Genomic DNA, 21680 nt, shown 5'->3' on the forward strand with positions numbered 1-21680 from the left:
GCAAAGGCACTCAAGAGACAAACTGCAAGTGGACTAGTGTGCTTCCTCATCAACTCTACAAACTTTCTGTAAAGAAGGAAACGGTATTCACGTTTGTGTAGCAAGGAAGACTGATGTGAAGCAGCCAGTTAGTTCTTAAGATCGGGGCCCGTGCAGAGGGCAGCACAGAACTTCAGGCTGGGCTTTCAAAAGCACTCCTCATGCTCTTCATAAACACGATGCAGCCTTCGGTAAACCAGGAGCATTGTCGACAAATTTCCATGTTACCCTCAAAGAACCTCTAACTCCCAGTGCCAAATAAATGCTCGACGCAGACCCTGTTTGTATTCAGAGCTGACTGCCAGTCTGCTTGTGGCTTGTCTGGAAGTAGGAATATTTTCCCAACCAATTTAATCACATTCTGGATTAGAACAGACTGATTTTTATCTTGGGAAGGACAGAGATAGGTGTACAGACTGGCCAAGTCAGATTTGAATTTTAAAAACAATTTTTCCGTATATCCTTGGGTCATTTCCCCTCCTACATCCTGTTCTCTGCCTGGAATATGATCCCCCTTGGGTCAGGCTAGGTGTGCTGTCAATCCCTCCCTTCCCGGTGGTACTGAAAGTCAGCCGTCTGAGGACAGGAGGGAGAGCAGGGGACTTGAGAGAAAGAAGGCTGGGTTTTACCTCAGGGGAGAAATTGAGACAACGGAACCAGGTCAGATATGACAAGGAGAGTGTGTGACTGTCTACACCATGGCGGAGATGAGTTTGGACTGTCCACACTAGCAGAGAAGTGTGGACATTGGTTCACTAGCTCCTTTTGGCAGACTTTAGAGCTGGTTTCTATGGTGACCAGAGACAATCAAAAAAAAAAAAAAACCCTCACTTGCTCCTTTCAGCTTCAGGCCACATACGGTTATTCTCTTTTCTTTTTCTGTCTTAATCCTCTACCATCCCCCTCTCTTTCTAGACAGTGTTGATCACTCGTTTGGGGGTGAATCACTGGATTCTAGACGTTGGTGTTTGACTCTTAGAGCAGAATGGAGGCAGATTCAGCTGAAACGCAGCCTTAGCTAAATTCGGTTTCAGAGGAGTGACTCATTGTATATTGCAGTCCTTGTCACTTACAGACAGGAACACATTCTGAGATATGTGTCACACATTCTGAGATATGTGTCATTAGGTGCAAAAGAGTGAACACCACAGGCTGCCATCAAATACTAACATGGTCACAATGTCACTAGGTAATATGATCTGGAGTTCATTGTTGACAAAAGTTATTGCTGGCAACTGGCTGTACTAAGAATGTCTCTCTAGCCTGGCGGTGGTGGCACACGCCTTTAATCCCAGCACTCGGGAGGCAGAGGCAGTCGGATCTCTGTGAGTTCGAGGCCAGGCTGGACCGACAGCCTCCAAAACAATACAGAGAAACCCTGTCTCATAAAAACCAGAAAAAAAAGAATGTCTCTAATCCTACCAGGGACACGTATACACTCAGCAGGATTAATTATAATTTTTTGTGCGTCTGTGCTTGTGTGTGCATGGTGGAGGCTGGAGGACAGCTTCAAGTATTACTCCTCAGGCTCGCTTTACCTTGTCAGGCTGCTCTGGGAGCCCGTACCTGACTCTGGGTCTTACCCTTGGTGGGCTCTAGTACTTTCGCCAATAAATCTTCCTGTGAACCAGACTCCAGAGACAGCTGTTTGATGGATGCTTGCAACAAGATATAATAAATTAAAATTCATTTTATAATGTGGCTCTCGAGACAGATACTGTTCTGCAAGTGACATCATGTCGGGCTAGTGACACCAATGTCCTTAGTAATGTTTACATTCAGGACAGTCTCCCTGGCTTGAACCTATGGGAAAATAGTCTCGAGTCGCACTGACTGTGACCTATGAGAATGGCCTCCCATCAGGAGAAGGCTGGCAGATGGTGTCCCTTTAGGACACAGTTGTGTTTCATCTATGTCTCCACGGTCTCAGTAAACAGTTTTGGATAAATCATGACGTCCTTTGAAATCACACAAAGCTCAGAAGGCATCCCGTCTTGGCTCTCCTATCCCCCAGTTAACCAAAAAGAGCAAGCCTTAGTGAAGGGAAGATCTTAAGGATGCTCCACAGGTCCAAGACATGTTCTACACTCTCTCCCGACCCTGGGCCATCAAACACATAACTCTTCCTTCAAGAAAGAGGCCCCCTCTCACTCTGGGCACTTCCTATATTCCGTTCAAGACCCCACTTACAGTGTTCTCCATCTGATCTTGCAAAAACATTGCTGCAGTTACTTGAGGGTTTTTCTGAGTCTACACTATCCATTTTGAAAGCTCAAAAGATGAGGTCAGGAGAGCTCATTTCTGTACCTGCAGTAATAGGATCTTCGGGACTGGAGGGAATGTGTTTAGTGGGTTACAGCAGCCATCAGGGTGATTTTGGTTTTTTTGTTTTTGTTTTTTTGTTTTGTTTTGCTTTTCGAGACAGGGTTTCTCTGTATTGTTTTGGAGGCTGTCCTGGAACTCACTCTGTAGACCAGGCTGGCCTCGAACTCACAGAGATCCGCCTGCCTCTGCCTCCCGAGTGCTGGGATTAAAGGCGTGCACCACCAATGCCGGCTCTGGTGATTTTGGTTTTAACCTATGGTAGGGCATGGGTTGCAGATTAGATCACAGGGAACAGGAAGGTGGGCAGCTGAGAATCCGCTCCCCTACACAATATGTAACATGAATAAATAAATGGCCCAGAGACTGATATTGGGGTCTAAGCTTCAAGCTGAATATCGGAAAAGCAAAGCAGATGGCCACTAGCTTCTTACCTCTACCTCAGGCTGAATGGACTGATCCAGTCTCCACAAACTCTCACCAAGCCTCAGACTGTAACCTCTGCTCAGTGTGGCTGGAGAACAAATGCCTCTCTGAGGCCTTGCTTCAGTCTTTTTTTTTTTCTTTCTTTCTTTTTTTTTTAATGTATGTAGCATGTCTGCCTGCAGGCCAGAAGAGGGGACCAGACCTCATAAAAGATGGTTGTGAGCCACCACGTGGTTGCTGAGAATTGAACTCAGGACCTCCGGAAGAGCAGACAGTGTTCTTAACCTCTGAGCCACCTCTCCAGCCTCCTAGCTTCTGTCTCATATACTTCCCTGATATTGGGATTAAAAGTGTGAACTATAGTTCTCTTTTAGACTGATTCACTCTTGTGTAGATCTGGGTGGCCTTGAACTCACAGAGATAAGTCTATCTCTTAATCCTGAGTCCTAGGATTAAAGGCGTGTACCACTACCTCCCAGCTTCTGGCTGCCAGGATTAAAGGTGTGTGCCTCACTTCTATAGCTTGAGGCTGACTTTGCTTTCTGAATCCTCAGGCAAGCTTTAATAAATCATAAACAATATATCACCACGATAAATAAATGTAATTTTTTAAAAATGTTGAAAGCCAGCCATGAACTGGAGTCCTCTTGTAGTACATAGTGAATTAGAGGCCAGTCTGGATTATATGACAAGATCTTGTCTCAAAAACTGATTAAAGTCTAGAAATCCTCTACAAACAAACCTAGGACTGGGCATCTGTTTGGATGCCACTGGGCAGCATTTAGAGGGGTCCTGAAGGATACGTGAGGAGGCTTTGTGAACAAACTATACCCATAGAAAGAACCTGAGTCCATGACCCCCAATACACACATATACACACACCATCACCACCACCACGGCCACCAACACAGCCGTTACCAGCACAGCTGTCACCACCCACAGTCACCATGGCCACTCACAAGCAAGACCTTGAATCCTGGTCTTCTCTGGGTTTAGGTTTTCATTTCATTTTAATTATTTTTTACTTAGTAAGCCAGGCTGGTCTCCGACTCCTTATATAGTGGGAGCTGGTCTTGAGCTCCTTTTCATCCTGCTGTCGCCTTCCAAGTGCTGGGATTGCACACCCAGTCTGTTCTTTTTAGTTTTTAGCCGTATAACACCCTACTGGAAGCTGGAACTCTCTACTCTTAATGCTACTTTACTGAAAGATGCAAGCAATTCAATGGACTGGGATCCCTAGAGACATCTCCCAGGCTTCCAGTTCTCTGGAGGTGCTGGAGAAAGGAGATTCCCACGCTGTGGCTATTACCAAGTCGCCAGGCCCAACCTCTCATCTCTGCATGATCCCAAGCGCTCATTTTACAAACCAGGAGGCCAAGAGGCTGGGTATTGTACCCTCAGAAATAGAGGACTGTCTTAGCACGCTTAAGGCACTAGCAGTGCAAAACGAAAGAGAGAGAGAGGAGAGAAAGAGAGACGAGAGGGGGGGGGGAAGGAGAGAAGGAAAGGGAGAGAGAGGGAGGAAGGGAGAGGGGAGGGAGGAGGACCCGCAGCAACTCCGGGGCGGGGCTAGCGGGCGCGGGGCGGGGGCCAGCACGGTCACATGACTCTCGGCCCGGAAGCTCTTGAGTCGAAATCACCACCTCTCGGATGACCCGGTTTGTAGCTGCTGGTTCCAGTGATCTCCCCCTGTCCCACGCTATGGCCTGGACCAAGTACCAGCTGTTCCTGGCCGGGCTCATGCTGGTCACCGGCTCCATCAACACGCTTTCTGCAAAGTGAGTCTGGGCCGGGCCGGGAGGGGCCTGCTGGGCCCATGGGTGCTGGGCGCTCTACGCCCTGCCCCGTCACCCTCCCGTCGGCTGCTCTCCAGGCCCACCAGCCCTCCACATTACCGAGAGCTCAGTCGCGCTGGTGTGGACGAAGGGGTGAGAGGCGGGAGGGTGCGAGCATCGGAAGCCCGCTCTGATTCGTGGTCACTTCCGTCTCCGAGCCTCAGTTTCCTCATCTCTGAGGCGAAGGGTTGGATCAGTTCCTCCCAGCGGCGCTCTCGGTGCTGCAGGCAGAGACCGGGCGCCTCCCGCTGGGTCTGGGGGCCTGCTGAGGACGAACCGGAGCTCCTGCAGTGACTAAACTGAAGAGATGGGGAAGCTAGGAGGTGGCCATAGGTCGTTTATGGAGAAAGCGGGGTTAGACTACATCTTGATGCTTAGTTGGGACTCCTGTGTGGCAGAGGCTTGGAGGCAGGAAAGAGAGAGAAAGGCCAGCGCCAAATGGCTTGTTCACAGCATCAAATGCCCAGCTGGACGCTCCCCCTCCATCATCAGAGGGGGACCTGAGGAGTGACTTGTTAAAAGTGACAGGATTGAAAAAAAAAAAAGAAAGCGGTGTGGTCAGCACGAGTGAAACTGTGTGAGGCCGGGAATCGCTCTGTGGCTCTGCTTGCGATGAGAACGCCTGGCAGGTGCCAGTGAGGTGGGAAACAAAGGCAGGTGGTAAAAACCACTTCCAGAATGAAGCCACGAGGCTGACACACAGGATCGAGGTATATGTCTGGGAGAAGTGTCCTTAGTCCAAAGCAGAAGGCAGCTGGGCAGTTCAACTCTGGCGCGTAGGAGTCACAGCCTTCCGTAGGTTGGGAGCTAAGGACCATGCCTCAGGAAACTGGGGACCCAGCATGACCTCTCTCATGAGCAGAAAGGCCTATCCTTTGTCTTGGCGACTCTTTGTCACTTTACCTGCTCCTCTTCTTCTATTGGCCATCTAAAATCCTCAGTGTGAGCAGCACCTGTCCCTTGTCCAGTGTGCACGTGGACAAGAGTGGACAACGGTCCTTTTTAAATCCAGTTTCACTTCCTGCGGGGTTCTGTTAGGCAAGAGGAGCTGGTGTCATGACTCCAGTAAAGGTTTCCTGACCTTCAGGGCTGTGCCCTGGGTTTCCTGGGCTTGTTGGTCTCTGCGCTCGGAGCTGGCTGTGAGCCTCGCGTGACCACTTCTGACTTATAGGTTTCTCTTGTCTCACAACTGTCTAAGCTGTGAAACGCTTGGGAGAGAAGTAGTCACTTCATCAGGCAGCTGTACAGTGCCCATAGTGGGGGAGGAGAAGGCAGAAGTGGCCAAGAGAAGGTCCCTGGCTTTGAGAAGTTTAGTATCTGAGGTGGAAGAGACAGGTTTGGACACACATGCCAGTCACAATGGGCCCCTCCCTTCCCCCAAGGGAAGGCACAATCTGAGGAACCTAGAGGGTGGCCTGTGCGCTTCTTGGGCTTATCTCTGCGTGTCTTGTGATGGGACTCGCATCAGCCTAGCACAGCTTCTAATGCTCAAAGCGGCTATTAGCCTGTCAAGGCTGCTGTCCCCAGGGAGAATTCAAGTGGTCATTTACTGCTTAGATAAAGCAAGCTGACTCAGTCATTCCTTTAAAAACCTCCAAACCGGTCAGGTAGGAAGCCAGGGGATCCTCGGTCCCAGGAAGCCCCACCCTTTGAGGTTCCCAGGTGAGAGGCTTAACCTTTGATCCTGGCCTTTGCCCTGTCTCCTTGTGTGGAGCCTCTAAGGAGCCCCCTTCCCCCATGCCCTCCCCATCCTGAGGTAGGACCCAGAGCTGGACTGTAAATGGTGCTCTGAAGCAAACAGTGCGGGGGAGTATGCCATACACAACTATACCATAACGTGATGTGAGCCACCATTAGAAACGGTGTGGTTGGCCTGTGGTTTCCACTAGGGACAGCCACATCAGCAGGAGGTGCAGGTGTGGGGGAGTGTATAGCCATTACGCAGGACCCAGGACCCAGGCCTACCAAGTTACAAGCTGACTACCTTGGCACCCTTGGGCATGAGGGAAGTTGATGGATTCTTCATCCCTAGATGGGAAACGAAAGCACAAAAGGTTCAGTTATACGCAGCTTCGACCCACCTCCCAAGTGATGTCCTCAATCTGAGTGGTCCAGCTCTAGAATCCATGGGTTTAACCACCGGTTAGGAGCGGGGCTGGATGCCAACCATTTTTGGAGACCAGTTGGTTGCATATTTATTTATCTTTTGGAACAGGGTCTCACTATATAGTTCCTAGCTGGCCTTGAATGCAGGGCCCTCCTGCCTTCACACCCCACGTATTAGGTTTACAGACATCCACTACCATGACCGCGGGCATTTCATTATTGTTGTGAACAGAACTCACCCAGTCTGACCCTTACAACTTACAAAGGAAGCCCCTAAAGAAGTTGCTTTTTGTAACTTGGCTTACTGACATCAGGACTGTGTTACACCCAGTCCCACCCCATACCAGTCTTTAGGACTGTGCTGCCCCGAGTCCTGACTCCCTGGGCTTTCTTCTCATCTCCCTACATTGTCTAGAAGGTGTAACCCTATAAACGGCATCTCCTACTCCCATCCTCACCCTCAGGGTACCCCCCCATTATGGGACTACCCGGGTCAGGGAATCCTGTCAATCATCCCACTTGCTCAGTTTAAGAGCCTCTGGCAGACTTGTAAGAGGAGCTCACTGCTGCCTTTCCCAGAGTCCCTGGGAAGATTGGCAGGCTCAGACGAGGAAGCGTCTGAGGGCACATGCTGCCCACTCTGCAGGGACCACAGCTTCGTGCTCTTCTGCCCACTCAGCAGGTTCTAGAAGACCACAGAGCACAATCACATGCCCAAAGAGAAAAAAGCCCTCCCTAACTGCCGCCCTGACTAACCCTTCCACCGCTTTCTGGGTGTTGGCTAAGGTCCCCTCCCTGGGAAGTGTTGCTTCTCCTTTCAGTGGCTGTTTCCTTGTCCTCTCACCAGCCAGTTCCGTTGACCAGTTCCTTGAGACCAAGCCATTTGTGTCTACCTGATTCAGTGCCCATGACAAGTACCCGTTTCAGAGCCTTCTTGTCCAGATGCAGCTGAGATTCTCCACCAGAGGAACCAACGTCACACAGATCCTCGCACTCCCTGCTAGGCTCCCAAGGCAGCCCCGTCCCGAGCGTCTGAGGGTTGAAGAGCCCACCCAGCCTGGGAGAGCATATGAGGCTGACTGTAGCCCCTGTCTCCACCTGTGGACAGGAAACCCTGCTTGGCATCACCGAGCCTTCGTAAGAGAAGGAGTCCCCACTGTCCCTTCAACTTTCGTGCTTGGCACTTTGCCCCTGCCCTTTGGGTTCTCTGCATGGCTTGGCATTGTTGCTTCTATGTGGCTACAGGGCCAGCTTAAGAGAGCCCGTTCAGAGGGCAGAGCAGTGGGAGGGAAAGAACGTGAGATTTAGTAGCTGTCTCATGAGAGGAAGCACTGGGCCTCTGTGAGCCTCTGTCTCCTGGGTTGTAAAGTGGATAGGATAATCTCTGCCCTGTTACCCCCAAAACCGTAGGAAGGTCTGCTAACCAACAGCAATGGGAGGGCTTGCCACCAGGAGGGTGACCACTGGGTATCCTCTCATAATAGAGGGCTTGTGGGGAGGCCGTGGCCCTTCTGAAGACCCCTGGATGAAGCTGTCTCAGTAGCTTGGCAGACAGTGAGATTCAGGAGGAAATGGCAGCAATTCTGCAGGAATCAGCGGTGACTGTGCATTTCCTCAGTCTCTTGTCTGTCACCCCTGCATGTACAGCTTCTAGAATGCTGAGCTTTTGTGAGCAAGGAAGGCCTACTATAAGTGACTCAACACCCAGCATAGTTACCCACCCCGGGGAACCCTGACACTCGGGGAACCCTGAAAGGAGCTGGCCTCTGTCAGCAGAGGGCACACCCTCCCTCTCCTGAGCAGGAACAAGCTGGAATGGGAGGTTGGGGAAAGCTGAGAGTCTGAACCGGAACTGGACACTACCTGGCATTCCCAGTACCAGCCCTGGTGTGCACTGTGAGTCCTGTGGCCCATCTTGGACCCAGGGTTCATCCATCTGTCAAATAAGGGGTTTTGCAGGATAATGGCCAAGTTTCTTTTAGTTCTACATGTCATGGCTGTGAAACTTTGGAGACGCCACCCAGAGAGCCCTTCTAGCCTCCTCTGCCTCAGGCAGCAGAGGGTATCTGGAGACTGAGTGTTCCCCCAGGAACTTGTAAGCCAAAGCCCAGTGAGACCACACTGACCCAACCCAAGGGAAGGTGGTTCTGGCCGCATGTGGAATTGGAGGGGAAAGGGATAGGGAGTGTGTATTGAACACTTGCTGGAGGCCCAGTCTTACAGGGGTTGTCAGTATTGGCCTGGGAACGTCTGGAACGCATCCAGCCCATGTGACCCAACGCTGAGCTTTCTGGGTGTTCTCTGTTTCTGATGGTACACTGCAGTGGGGCTCCACCACAGATATGCCTGCCGTCAGCTGGAAAAACCTGAACTTGTCACCCTGAGCCCACATTACCCTCTGAAAATAAAGACCCTTGTGAAATTTAACCAGGCAGTGCTTGACGAATTGCATGTTAAAAAAACATGTTTGTGATGGTGCACACCTTTAATCCCAACAGAGGTGGAGAGCACCCTGATCTCCATAGTGAGCTTTCAGCCAGTCAGGGCTACATAGTGAGACCCATCCTCAAAGGGGGGAAAATAATTGTTTGTGAGACTGGAGAGATGTTGGTGAAGCATTGCTAGTCAGGAAAGTGTTATCTGACTGGGGGGGGGTCATAGCTGTCATCCTCAGGCACTTTGAGGCTGGATTTTTGGATCCTCTTTGTGAAACAGGTATAGTAAGCCCAGATCCCTACCTTGTCTCCTCCCAGTCCTGAAGAGATACATTGGACCGAAGCTGACATCTAGTTCTTTGGTTGGATAGGTTCTTAGATACAAAGAGATTCCATTTCTCCCGTGGGAAGCCAGCCAGCAATGCCTGTCCAGACAAACCAGGCCTCCCTTGTAGCGAAAGCCTAGACAAGTCTTAAGGAGAAAGGCTCAACTGGGCGGGCAGCCAGCCAGCTAACACCCCAGAAGACAGGCCCATACTGTGCCTGCATCAGGGGCCACCTCAGACTCATGGAAAGTCAACCCCATGGACACTGGGTCAGGGGTTACAGCACCTATCACATGCCCAAGCGAGAGTCTGGAAGGCTCAGTCACTCAATCGAACCTCTCGGGCTGTGCTGTGCTGTGCAGGGAGCAGCAGGTGGACTGTGGAAGGGCCCTGCTAAACTCATTCAGAACTCTGTGGGATCGATTGGGGTGAGCATTAGATGTGAGCAGAGATTGTGAACCCCAGCAGTAGCCCAAGGTGCTGCTAAGCAATGGCCACGCTGCTATATCCAGATCTAGAGGGTCCTGTGTGCCAGTCTGTGATCTGAAGGACCATCACCAGGATGAGTAGAGGGCTTCCGAAACCACCACTTTCCCCTCCAAAAGGAAGCACCGGCCCCAGCTTGTGGTGGACCGTCACAGGCTTGATGTCACTTCCTTCTACCTCCCGGAGGAGCCCTGGCTTGCTCCCTCACTGGGTCAGTGACTCTGTGACCTCAAGAAAGCCTGAGCCCTTCACTCGGCCTTCACAGAGGCTCTTTCAACCACGGCAAACATGAGTTCCAAATGGGCCTACCTAGATGAAGCATGCATCTTGTCTGGGACCCCCCTTGTACGCCCATCCCATCCTGCCTGTGAGTGCAAGAGCCAGAACCAGTAGGAGATCAGACCCCAGAAATGAGAGACGTTCTGTTACATAGGAAGGGCTCTTTAGCTCCTGTGGAGCTGAGGCTGGAACTAGCTATGCATGTTCCATCCCCTAGTCCGCAGAACTCCACATTTCTCCTCTCTAGACGGTCAAGTTAGAACTTTTCCTTTCAGTTGTCCTTTGATCATTGTTCCTAAGAACCCTCCAGAAGCCCACCCCCTCCCTTCTTTTGGGAACTCAGGCTTGTTTTTTGGTTTTGGTTTTTGTTTTGGGTTTTTTGTTTTTTGGTTTTTTTTTTTTTTTTTGGTTTTGTTTTTCGAGACAAGGTTTCTCTGTATTGTTTTGGAGACTGTCCTGGAACTCACTCTGTAGACCAGGCTGGCCTCAAACTCACAGAGACCCACCTGCCTCTGCCTCCCGAGTGCTGGGATTAAAGGCATGCGCCACCAATGCCCGGCTGAACTCAGGCTTGTTAACTGGTAAGTCCGGAACATGGGTATGCTTCGATATGGCTGCCCTAGTGAGGTGTTCCAAGGAAAAGACCTGTCTGGAGAAGCCCTGAGTCTTGACCTTAGAGACGTCCGCTGTCTGGTATGGGAACTACAGTGGGTGTACGCCCGTGCCCGTGGGAACAGCTAGTGTGTGTCAGCTAGAGTCAGGAGGCAACATGACTGGTACAGTAAGAGTTTGACCAGCGTGAGGGAGGGGCTGCCATCTTGCCAGCCTCTTGTCTGGGCCATATCATTCACGTGGCTTAGTCCTGGGCCCACAGGAGCACTTCCAGAAGTCAGCAGCCAGGAGGGTGGAAAATTAGCAAGGCCTGGGGTGGTTATCCAGAAGAGAAAATTCACAAGGTCAGAGTGGCTCCAGGTGGCAAAGGGATCTCCAGTTAGAAAGCAGATTAGTCTGGAGACGTAGCAGCCCAGCAGGAAGGAGAGTCAGAAGGAGCTTCTGTGCTTAGATGGCAGCAGTTCCGAATGATGGGCGTTGCTGCCTGAAGTGTGCTGGGAAGGTTCTGGGCTGGATGGGGACCATTTCCACTACCAGTCTCCTGTCTGTGGTGGTGGCACTCACTGGGATTTGTACTCTATGGCAGGGGCTACATGCTTTAGGTATGTATTAGAAGGGCCTTCTGGACTGTGAAGGATCCAGTGTTCATCTCCTGAGCCTGAATGCCCCTCTAGACAAGAGGCTCAGCTGATGGGTGGGTAGGTTGGTGGGTTGGTAGGTTGGTAGGGTGGTTAGTAGTTTGGTTGGTTGGTTGGTTGGTAGGTTGGTTAGTAGTTTGGTTGGTTGGTAGGTAGGTAGGTTGGTGGTGGGTCTCTATGTATAACCCAAGCTAGTCTCAAACTCACTGTGTAGCTCAAGCTGACCTTAAACTCACATCAGTTCACTTGACTTGGCCACTTTAATGGTACGCTTACAGATGTGTGGCCCCATGTCCAGATGACCAAAGACTCTTGATACTTTTCATGTACTGGTCCCTTTTGACAGTCTGGTAGAAATCAAAGATTTCAAAAAAGTCAAACAAGTTGAAGTAAAGTTATCAAATATTAGAGAACAGATTGGCTGCCGGGCTTGGTACATCTTAGCACTCAGGAAACTGAGGCAAGAAGATTTTGAATTCAAGTCTGGATTATATAGTAAGAGTTTGTCTCAGGAAAAATAAAGGGAAAAAATCACCTGTTTTGCAATGTGAATGTTTAATACACTCAATTTCAAGCAGTGGCTCTAATTTTATTTTGAGGAGTAATGGGTATAATACACTTCATATAAGCAACACTAATGTAATAATAATAATACCTGATTTCTACAAGTTGCAAGTCTCTGTTTGCAAGTTGATGAGATGCTGTCTTAAAACCCCTCACCATGGGGTCAGGCTCCTCTGAAAAGGAGTGTCAACCGGGGCTGAGTGGGAGTCTAGCCAGGCGGAGAAGCCATTGTTCCTCCAGTCTGACTCCTGTTCCTACTGCAGGTGGGCCGACAACTTCAAAGCCGAAGGCTGTGGAGGAAGCAGGGAGCACAACTTTGAACATCCCTTCCTCCAGGTACCTCCTGTCCATCTCCCAGGCTTCACTCAGGCACCTCTGAGGCTGGTCTCCTTCCTGGCCTAAGGGTGAACCTCCCCTGGCTCCCCAAAAGCCATCTACTCCTCTCCTCTCACAGAATAAGATCAGAGTTCAAGAGCACCCAAGCAGGGGCATAGTGCCCCGTGGGAGGCCTTCATGAGAGGTCATGCTCTCACCGTGCCCCATTTCAACACATGGAAAGCACTAGCTCTCGTGACAAGTGTGTTGTGCATTTCCCTTGAGCCCAGAACTCCACTGAGATAGGAGACGTGGAAGATACCCCATCTCTGGACTGAGCGTTAGAAGGCTCAGATCCATCCCCACTGCGTTAGCAGTTGGCTATCAGACCTTCCTTGAGTCTTTGAACCTGAGTCTGGATTGTAAAAAGTTGGCCTGATGGGTTGAGTTTACACCATGCCTCACCCCATAGGGTGTCCACTGAGAAGTTCTGGGGCCCCTGTGAGAGGCCTAGAGGCCTAGCCGGCTTCCCACAGCTACTCTGCTTATTTTTGTTTGCTTGTTTGACATTAGGGGATTCTAGGATAAACTCTTGTCTGAGTGTGGTTATATTAAAACGAACGAAAAACAGCATTGCTAAAGGCGGCCCTGAAGGCCCTTCCCTGCTGAGTTCTCAAGTCTTGTTCCTGCAGGCAGTGGGCATGTTCCTGGGAGAGTTTTCCTGCCTCGCTGCCTTCTACCTGGTCCAGTGCAGGGCCACAAGACAGTCCGACTCCAGTGTAGAGCCCCAGCAGTCCTTCAACGCCCTGCTTTTCCTGCCCCCAGCCCTGTGTGACATGACTGGAACCAGCCTCATGTACGTGGGTGAGTACGGCCGCGTTTAAGAGGTTACCAGTGAATCAGCGCCCCCACCCCACCCTACCACCCCCTCACGGTCTTCATATGAGCACAGCCAAGACTTAGTGCTCATCTTGTCCCTACTCCCTGGGGATACCTCGGTGGCAGCCAGCCTTGGCCCTTTACAGCCACTGATCATGTCTTTCCTTTGCTAGCCCTGAACATGACCAGTGCCTCGAGCTTCCAGATGCTGCGGGGTGCAGTGATCATCTTCACAGGCCTGTTCTCAGTGGCCTTCCTGAACCGGAGGCTGGCACCAAGCCAGTGGGTGGGCATCCTGGCCACCATTGTGGGACTGGTGGTGGTTGGCCTCGCTGACCTCCTGAGCAAGCATGACAGCCAACACAAGCTCAGCGAAGTCATCACAGGTGAGGCCAGGTGGCACCTGAGGCTGCTTCCCTCGTCCCCTCCCCTCTGGAAGCCTAGCATAAAGTCATCCCACAGATTCATCCAGGCTCTGCCATCTGTGTATCCTGGGCTGGGTCGTATACCTGACGGGTACATGATGGGCCGGGTGTGAGGGAGACCAGGAGACTGTGGCCATTACAAGGAAGAGACCGGCAGGCAGCTGATGGAGCTGTCTGGACCTGTGACTCATATTCACAAATACAAACTGCTGGTTTGGAGAGGGACAGAAGGACCAGTTTCTGACACACACCCAGCCCTATGCATATCTCATCACAGTAGCCCAAACTCCAGCAGAAGTCACTGCAGCACATTTTACCATGAAGTGCCGACTCGAGCCACTCAGGTTCACAATTAAACCTGAAGGATCTTGTCTCAAGCCTGTTGCTTATGCAGTTCCCGGGCCAAGGCAGGTCTCGGGGCTTTCTGGAACCCCAGGCCTGCCTGCTGTCCTGCCCTCGGAAAAATCAGGAGCTGGCTTGTGGGTCTGTCCCTGGGTCCTCCTGCCACCACCCCAGCCCTAGTTCCACAGTGGCCCGCCTCACTGCAGCCTCTTTTCCTCAGGTGACTTGTTGATCATCATGGCCCAGATCATCGTTGCCATCCAGATGGTGCTAGAGGAGAAGTTTGTCTACAAACACAATGTCCACCCTCTCAGGGCAGTGGGCATCGAGGGTGCGTGTGGGCACAGGCCTGGGCACGGTGGCTGATGGGAGGGGTACGCAGGGCAGCATGTGCTGTGAAACGCATAAAACGTGGAGCTGGGGCAGGGGCTGGTGACCACTTGATAGAGTCAGCCACCATCCCCAGAGGGACATGGGCAAGGGGAGAGGAGACAGAGAAGGAAAATGAGCAAGACATGCCCCTCTCTAGAGGCGGTGACAGCAGGGAAGGGGCCAGACCGCGCACTTGAGCTTAAACCAGTCATACTCAGGCACCTCATTTGCTGAGCAGTTCTGAGTCTCTCGGGGCAGGAAAGGTGACCTTGGAGCCACAGCTTCCAACAGACAGGAGGAGGGGAGAGGGACTTTCTGACAGGGCAGTGGCTTGAGTTGTCAGTTGTGCATTTGGAAACCAGTGAGTTGTCATTTGAGTGGGATCTGACATCAAGGCGAAGGGACACATCCCATGAGTAGACCACAGGAACCTAACAAAAAAAACAGTGGTTCTGAGATGGGAGACTGCCTGCCCGTGGGCATGCTGGGACGCCCCAGGCAGGGTGGAGAGTGTGATACGCTTCCTTGCTTCCCGCAGGCTTCTTTGGCTTCGTGATCCTCTCGCTGCTCCTCGTGCCCATGTACTACATCCCAGCTGGCTCCTTTAGTGGGAACCCTCGTGGGACGCTGGAGGATGCTCTGGACGCCTTCTGCCAGGTGGGCCGACAGCCCCTGATTGCCGTGGCTCTGCTGGGCAACATCAGCAGCATCGCCTTCTTCAACTTTGCGGGGGTCAGTGTCACCAAGGAACTGAGTGCCACCACCCGCATGGTGCTCGACAGCTTACGCACCGTGGTCATCTGGGCCTTGAGCCTCGCACTGGGCTGGGAGACCTTCCACCCACTGCAGATCCTTGGTTTCTTCATCCTCCTCATGGGCACCGCCCTCTACAATGGACTGCACCGTCCACTGCTAGCCTGCCTGTCCAGGGGCTGGCATCCCCCGACGCAAGAGGGTGAGCAAGAGAGACTGCTGGGTGACAGCCGGACTCCTATCAATGATGCCAGCTGAGCCCCTGGTGGGGATCTCTGCTGCCACCAGATGGCTGAGGTCATGCAGAATGGTGGGCTGTGAGTGCCCTGTCCCCAAGGCCTCACCCCACCCCTCCCTACTGACCCCTTCGGGCAGCTGTTGCCAGAGAGGATGGCAGAACACCAGGTCCTCTCTTATTCCTGAAGCCTATAATGTTGGGACTCAGGCTCCACAGGCCCGGGTATGGCATCCACTCTCAGCCCTCCGAGTTCTTCCTGCAAAAATGTGAACTTGAGTGGCAGGAATTTACAACCCTAGTATTTCTGTGTAATACACTAACTTGTTACAGTAGATTATCTAGCTTATGAATCATAAGCTACAAAGAATTCAATGAGCAGGTTCAAATCAGAGCTTAGAGATGTATTCTCCAAACTTAAGCCTGTCTGGAGACCTAGGTTCGGGCTCAGACTTGGCTGCAGACTCCGTGTGTGCACCGGGTCTGTCCACTCTGGAGCACGGGTGGACATGATGTGGTTTCGGTGCCTTGCAGCCCCAGCATTCTGTGGGCCTCTGATTGTCACTAGCATTAGAAAAGAGGAGTGGTACCTCTCCCTCACCATGGTGGGTTTATTTTTTTTTTTTTCTACTCTGCAGCCCTGGCTGTCCTGAAACTTATGATGTAGTCCAGGCTGGCCTGGAACTCATGATGTAGACCAGGCTGGCCTCAGACTCACAGAGATCCACCTGTCCCTGCTTCCTCAGTGCTGGAATTAAAGGTGTATGTCACCATGCCCAGCACCTCGTTGATGCTGTCTTCTTCATACTCCAAGGTGCCCCTTCTTGGGAAAGACTATAGGGAGACTTCAGGCAGCCCTTGGTAATCACTTCACGATCCCATTTTGTTTTGTTTGAAGCAAGGTCTTGCGTAGCGCCAGCATCAACTTCCTATGCAGCCCCGAGCTGGGGCACACTCAGTCCTCCTGGCTCAGCCTCCCACGTGTTGAAATGACAGGCATATGCTACCATGCCTGGGTAACTTCCATTTTTAGGTAAGGAAACTGAGTTTTGTAACTTGTTCGGCAAGAGGACTCTGTCTCTAGCTGTGAAATTGGGCCAAAGACCTGTGGGAGCCCTGGTCTTGGCAGTCACACGGCTGTGTGAGACCTGGAGCAGCTGTAACTCACAGCCCCATCAGCAGTCTGGACCCAGAGTACCCACCAGGACGACAGACTTCTCAGAATTCTTTCTATGGAATAGTTTGGCATTCCCAGCATTGGGTTAAATGCTCAGTCCTCACCTCTTCTCATGATATGTACAGAGGGGAAGGCTATGGCACTCCCAAAGGGCTAAGTGACATATACACATAGAGCCAGTATCCCAACCAGCCGGGTCTCTCTGATTTGAAACCTATGGCCCACTATCACACAGGTCTCTGTGGGTCTTTGGGGTGAATTTCTATGACTGGGCTAAATGCCTAAAATACTGTTACCTGGCAGATACTCCCACCCTTAATAGAAGAAATGCAGCAGGACCAGAGCCCTGGCAGCCCTTAATCCCAGCATTGCTCATGGGAATGGTTGAGTGGCAGCCCAATAATAAAACCCTAAGACCTTTTTTAAAGAGATTGGGGGGCGGGGTGTTAGTCCTTTGACGACCATGGTCCTCAGTGTACAGTTGATTCCAACAGATTCTCATGGTATGTCAAGGAAGGAACTTTCTGTTCCATCAGCCTGGAGTCCCAGGGACCCAAGCTTCTCTGGACTACACTGTGTGACCCGGGAGAAGTAAATGAGGACTCTGTGCCCATTTGCTCAAGGTGGCAGAGACAGTGTGAAAAGCTGGGGCCCTACCATGTTGGTTTTGAGTTTATTTCTTTTAATGGGAAACTGTCAATATCGGGCCTTTTTTTAATGAAAGAGAAAAGGCATACAAGAGTAGCACCTAGAATGAATGTTGAGTGTGAGAAGCACGAACATCACTTACTCCTTCGAGGAAGACAGTAGAACCCAGGGCCAGGGAGGTGGCTCACCAGGGAAAAGCCTTGGAAACCTGAGCTCAATCCCAGAACCCTCAGTGGAAGGAGCAAGCTGACTCCCAAATGTCCCCTGACCTCCACGTGCACGCTGCACCCACATTCATATATATCATACATGTGTAATAATACTTGTAAAAACCCTGAAGGACACTAATGCCCAGAATGATAAGGACTTCCCAGAGGTCAGCACGTTACAGACAATGCCAGGTGCCCTGGTTCATTGCCCATCCCATTGTGCCACAGATGGACAGAGCAGAGCTGGCAGCCAGAATCTCACCTGCCCTGGACTGCCCAACTCGTGTTAAACAGGCATGCGCCACTATGCCCACCTGCCGACATCCTCTCAAAACACAAGACCAGCTGGAGACTCTTAAGTCTTAGAAATTTGGGTTGTCCACTTTTGGGGGTTATGGTGAGACACAGTTTCTCTGTGTAGCCCTGGGTGTCCTGGAGCTCATTCTATAGACCAGGCTGGCCTCAAACTCAGAGACCCACTTGCTTCTGCTTCCCAAGTGCTAGGACATTGAACACTTTTTTAGACATGGGGAAACTTAGTTCTGGAGAGTGTTGCTACAGCTCTCCTGACCTTAGAACAAATGGAGACCTAGGTTAGGCAGCAGTGGCCTATACAGTCCATACTTCACTTTTAAAATCCTATCTTAATTCAAGAGTGAGTGTGAGGATAGCACTGGCTCCATTCTGTACTGCTGCCACTTACGACTTACGTGATGCCGTAAGTAGGCCATTTGCCACAAGACAAAACTGGTAACCCAGAAGTGAGGACGCATGGCCGTCTGTAGTTTTATGTGCCCCCTTGCTCCCCACAGGTGCACCCTTCTGGAGGGCTCGAGAAAGGCTGCCACTGTCTGGGGATGTGCGTGAGGTTGGTCAGCCTCTTGGGCATCCTCAGAGTTAAGAGTTCATGGGTGGCCTCGGGTCCATCAGAACAGTCACCACTGCAAGGAGCTGCAGCATGGGCTTTCTCCCGTGGGCATTTCCCCTTTGTGCTGCCAAATCATTTTTCAGTGCTCTCCCAGGACCCACAGCAAATGTCCCCTTCAGCCTGGTATCAAAGAGGGAGATATGTAGCAGTCAAGTTTAAAGTGGTTTTCCTCCAAAGTGGTAGAGAAAGAAGCAGTGGTTGTCAGAGGCAGAAAGGGCCGAGGACCAGTGTGCCTCCACAACCTGCTGCAGGGGCATTGCTTTGGAGAGTGTGTCCTTCGTACTCTTCCTCTTCACATGTGTCTCAAGGACACCTCCACTTTGGGATCATTCAAGCCACATAGGCAGAATCCATGTTAGTGAACTTTATTTTTTAAATGTGTGTGAATGTATGCATGTGCATGTCCAAGTAGCTAGAATCCAAGCCCACACTCAAGCCAAGCCCTTAAGCTGACCACAGTCAAGGTGGGGACTGTGTGTTCTGGTCATGAAAGTGACCCTAAAATGTGCGTGCGTGTGTGTGTGTGTGTGTGTGTGTGTGTGTGTGTGTGCTGGAAATTGAACCCAGCGGCATCATGCATGCTTACTAGGCTCTGCCAATGATCTATATTCCCAGCCCTGTTTTTACTTTTGATTTTGAGTCTTCCTCAGTTGTCCAGAGCAGTCTTGGGTCCTGTAGCCCAGGCAGTCCTTGAACTTTTGGTCTCCTTCAGCCTCCCAAGTAGATGGGATGACAGGTCGTAATCACCATGCCTATCACAACTGACATTTTTCAAACCAGACTTGAACCAGGTGTGGTGACACCTCAGTCACGTAGCTCCTTGAGCTAGACTGTCACTGCTCTCTCCATCCCTCCCTCCCTCACTCCCCCATAACTTCTCACTGCATTGCTCAAGCCAGAGTGTATCTTTTCCAGTTAGCACGAGTAATGTGGTGGTTCCCAAGTCCCAGGTCACCATGTTATTGCCAAATCAGCAAAGCATGTTATAGGCCACAGTCCCTGGGCCTGAGTGATCTTCCTGTCTAGAGTGGCTGGGACTTCAGATATGTGAAATTGCACCCACTTCTCTCTTCAGTAAAGAAAAAATAAAAAACCACCATAAGAAGCAGTGGTGTGGGGTTCAAATCCTGCCTCGGCTGCTTTTCCTGTGTGCCTTCAGCTTTGGCTGAAGGAGTCTGTCTCAGAAATTATGGCACAACCAACGAATCCCCCCCCTTTCTCTCTCCTATGAACTCCCCAATAGTTCTGAGAGTTCCTATGATCTGTAATTTACTACCTTTGTTCCATTCAGCTGCTCTAGAGCTCAAAGATGACTAGTGTTCACTTGACATCTTCAGTTCACTTTGTTTCCATTTAGTTTATTAAAAAAAAAAAATCCGGCTGGAGAGATGGCTCAGTAGATAAACACCCATGGTATCTCACAGTCTATAACAGAGTCTAACACTATGTTCTGGGGTAGACAGCACTCATATACATAAAGTACATAAGTAAATCTTTCAAAAGTCTTTCAAAAACCAAAAGATATAAAAATGTATGCAGTAATAAACACCCCTCCCTCTTCTACCTCAAGCTACCCATCACTACTGCTTCAGAGACAAGTTAGTTTCATCAGTTTCTTCGGAATCTAGATTCTGTCTTCCATCAGCTTTCCTACTTCTAGCTTAATAAAAGGCTGTCTGTCTAAAGCAGAGTTCATAAGTGAAGATTTTCTCTGTCTAATTAACAGTTGCTAAGGATGCGGATTTCTTCAGTTTGTGTCGACCTGGATAATTGGAGGTGGGATCATCTTTCTGTAATTTGACTATACCTTAAAGAACTTAGAATCCTCCTTTTCTCTCCTCCTATTTTAGTAAATGTAAAAGTTTGATGGCATTAAGAACATGCATGTTATACAACCACAGCCACCATCAGTCTGTAGAAATGCTTCTCTTCCCAACTGGAAACTCTGTCCCCATTCAACAGTAACCCACTGTCCATCCTCTCAGCTCCTGTCAATCCCGCTCTACTTTCTGTCTACCTCGTGTAGTGGAATCATGAACCAGTGATCTTTTTGTGACTAGCTTATGTCACTTAGCATAGTGATTTCAAGGTTCATCCATGTAGTTTATGTCAGAAATTCCCCCCTTTTTAAAGGTGAGAAACACACCATTATATATTCATTTTCTCTATTCATTTGCTGATGGACACTCAGGTCATTGTGAGTAAAACTGTTGTGAACATTCCTGCTTCTAGTTCTTTTGGATGTATAACATGTACCTCTGGATCATATAGTAAAGTAATTCTGTGTTTAAATTATGTGTTTGTAGGTAGCATACTGGGGATTGAACACAGAACCTTGGATGAGACACGTGCTTTAACATTGGGCTGTGTCATCAGCCTTTGTTTGTTTTGGTTGGTTGGTTGGTTGAGACAAATTTTACTACACAGGATGACTAGCCTAGAACTCTCTAGGCCAGACTGCCCTGAACTTAGAGCAAACCTCTTGCCTCTACCTTCCAAATGCTGGAATTAAAATCCACAGATAAAGCCAGGGTACCGATGGCGCCATCATCTCCCAAAGTCCCCCCCCCCAACACTGCTGCACTCGGGACCAAGCCTCTGTAGGACATTTCAGATTCCAGCCACGACACATTTCCACAGCAGCTGCACCGTTTTACACCACCCACCCCAGTGTTGCAGAAGGTTCTGTGAAACCACTGATTACATAAGGAGATTCTTGATTAGAGTACACGTTCATGATAGAGCAATTAGAAAACTCAAAAAAGCAAAATGACGAAATTGAAATCCTCTTTATTCTAATTACGGAGATATGACCCGAATTCATATTACTCCCGGGAGAAAGGGAAAAGCTGTTTTTCCCCCCGGACAGTTCTGTCATGGTGTTCAATAGCATAGTCCAAGAATAGTGCTGGTGCCTGCCCTGCTGGGCCTTGTCCTCAGATCCCATCGTCCTGGCCGTCCCCACGACCCTAGGAAAGGTCACCTGGCCTCGGATTCCTATTTGCGGGTTGCTCTCGGAGCGTCCCGGGAGCTGTGTGGAGTTGTCACATTCTCGGGCGGTCTGTTTTCCCCATTCTCAAAGCCACACCAACACCGACGTGAAAGCGCAAAACGTTTGAGGGAATGAATTCTACAAACTTACCACCTTCATCATTCTGAGTCGTCCTTTTGCCCAGCGGGCACCAGATAAAGCAAGTCGGGTCAGTCAAAGATCAACACGCAGACTGTGGGAAAGCCCCGCCTTCCTTCGCTCCTCCAAGTGCCCATTGGCTGACTCTGCGGCCAGACCTTCATTCTCACTGGTCCTTCCGGCCGTCGCTCTACGGTGG

The 21680-nt window shown here is 50.5% G+C and overlaps 1 protein-coding gene and 1 long non-coding RNA gene across 2 annotated transcripts; one reads left to right on the plus strand and one right to left on the minus strand.

Annotated features, from left to right (window-relative positions):
• Positions 1-4384: 4384 nt before the first annotated feature.
• Slc35f6 (solute carrier family 35 member F6) lies at positions 4385-20643 on the plus strand. The gene is made up of 6 exons (XM_005073516.4): positions 4385-4565; positions 12332-12404; positions 13076-13247; positions 13436-13648; positions 14250-14360; positions 14940-20643. Exons 1-6 carry the CDS (start codon positions 4438-4440, stop codon positions 15410-15412), a joined length of 1170 nt encoding a protein of 389 aa, XP_005073573.2. The 5' UTR covers positions 4385-4437; the 3' UTR covers positions 15413-20643.
• Positions 20644-21125: 482 nt separating this feature from the next.
• On the minus strand, positions 21126-21585 carry LOC121133815. The gene is made up of 2 exons (XR_005870810.1): positions 21494-21585; positions 21126-21382 (listed from the first exon to the last, which is right to left on the minus strand). It is a non-coding gene; the product is annotated as an uncharacterized LOC121133815 (long non-coding RNA).
• Positions 21586-21680: the final 95 nt, after the last annotated feature.

This window comes from Mesocricetus auratus, unplaced genomic scaffold (assembly GCF_017639785.1).
Source record: "Mesocricetus auratus isolate SY011 unplaced genomic scaffold, BCM_Maur_2.0 Super-Scaffold_100024, whole genome shotgun sequence".
Lineage (NCBI taxonomy): Eukaryota > Metazoa > Chordata > Mammalia > Rodentia > Cricetidae > Mesocricetus > Mesocricetus auratus.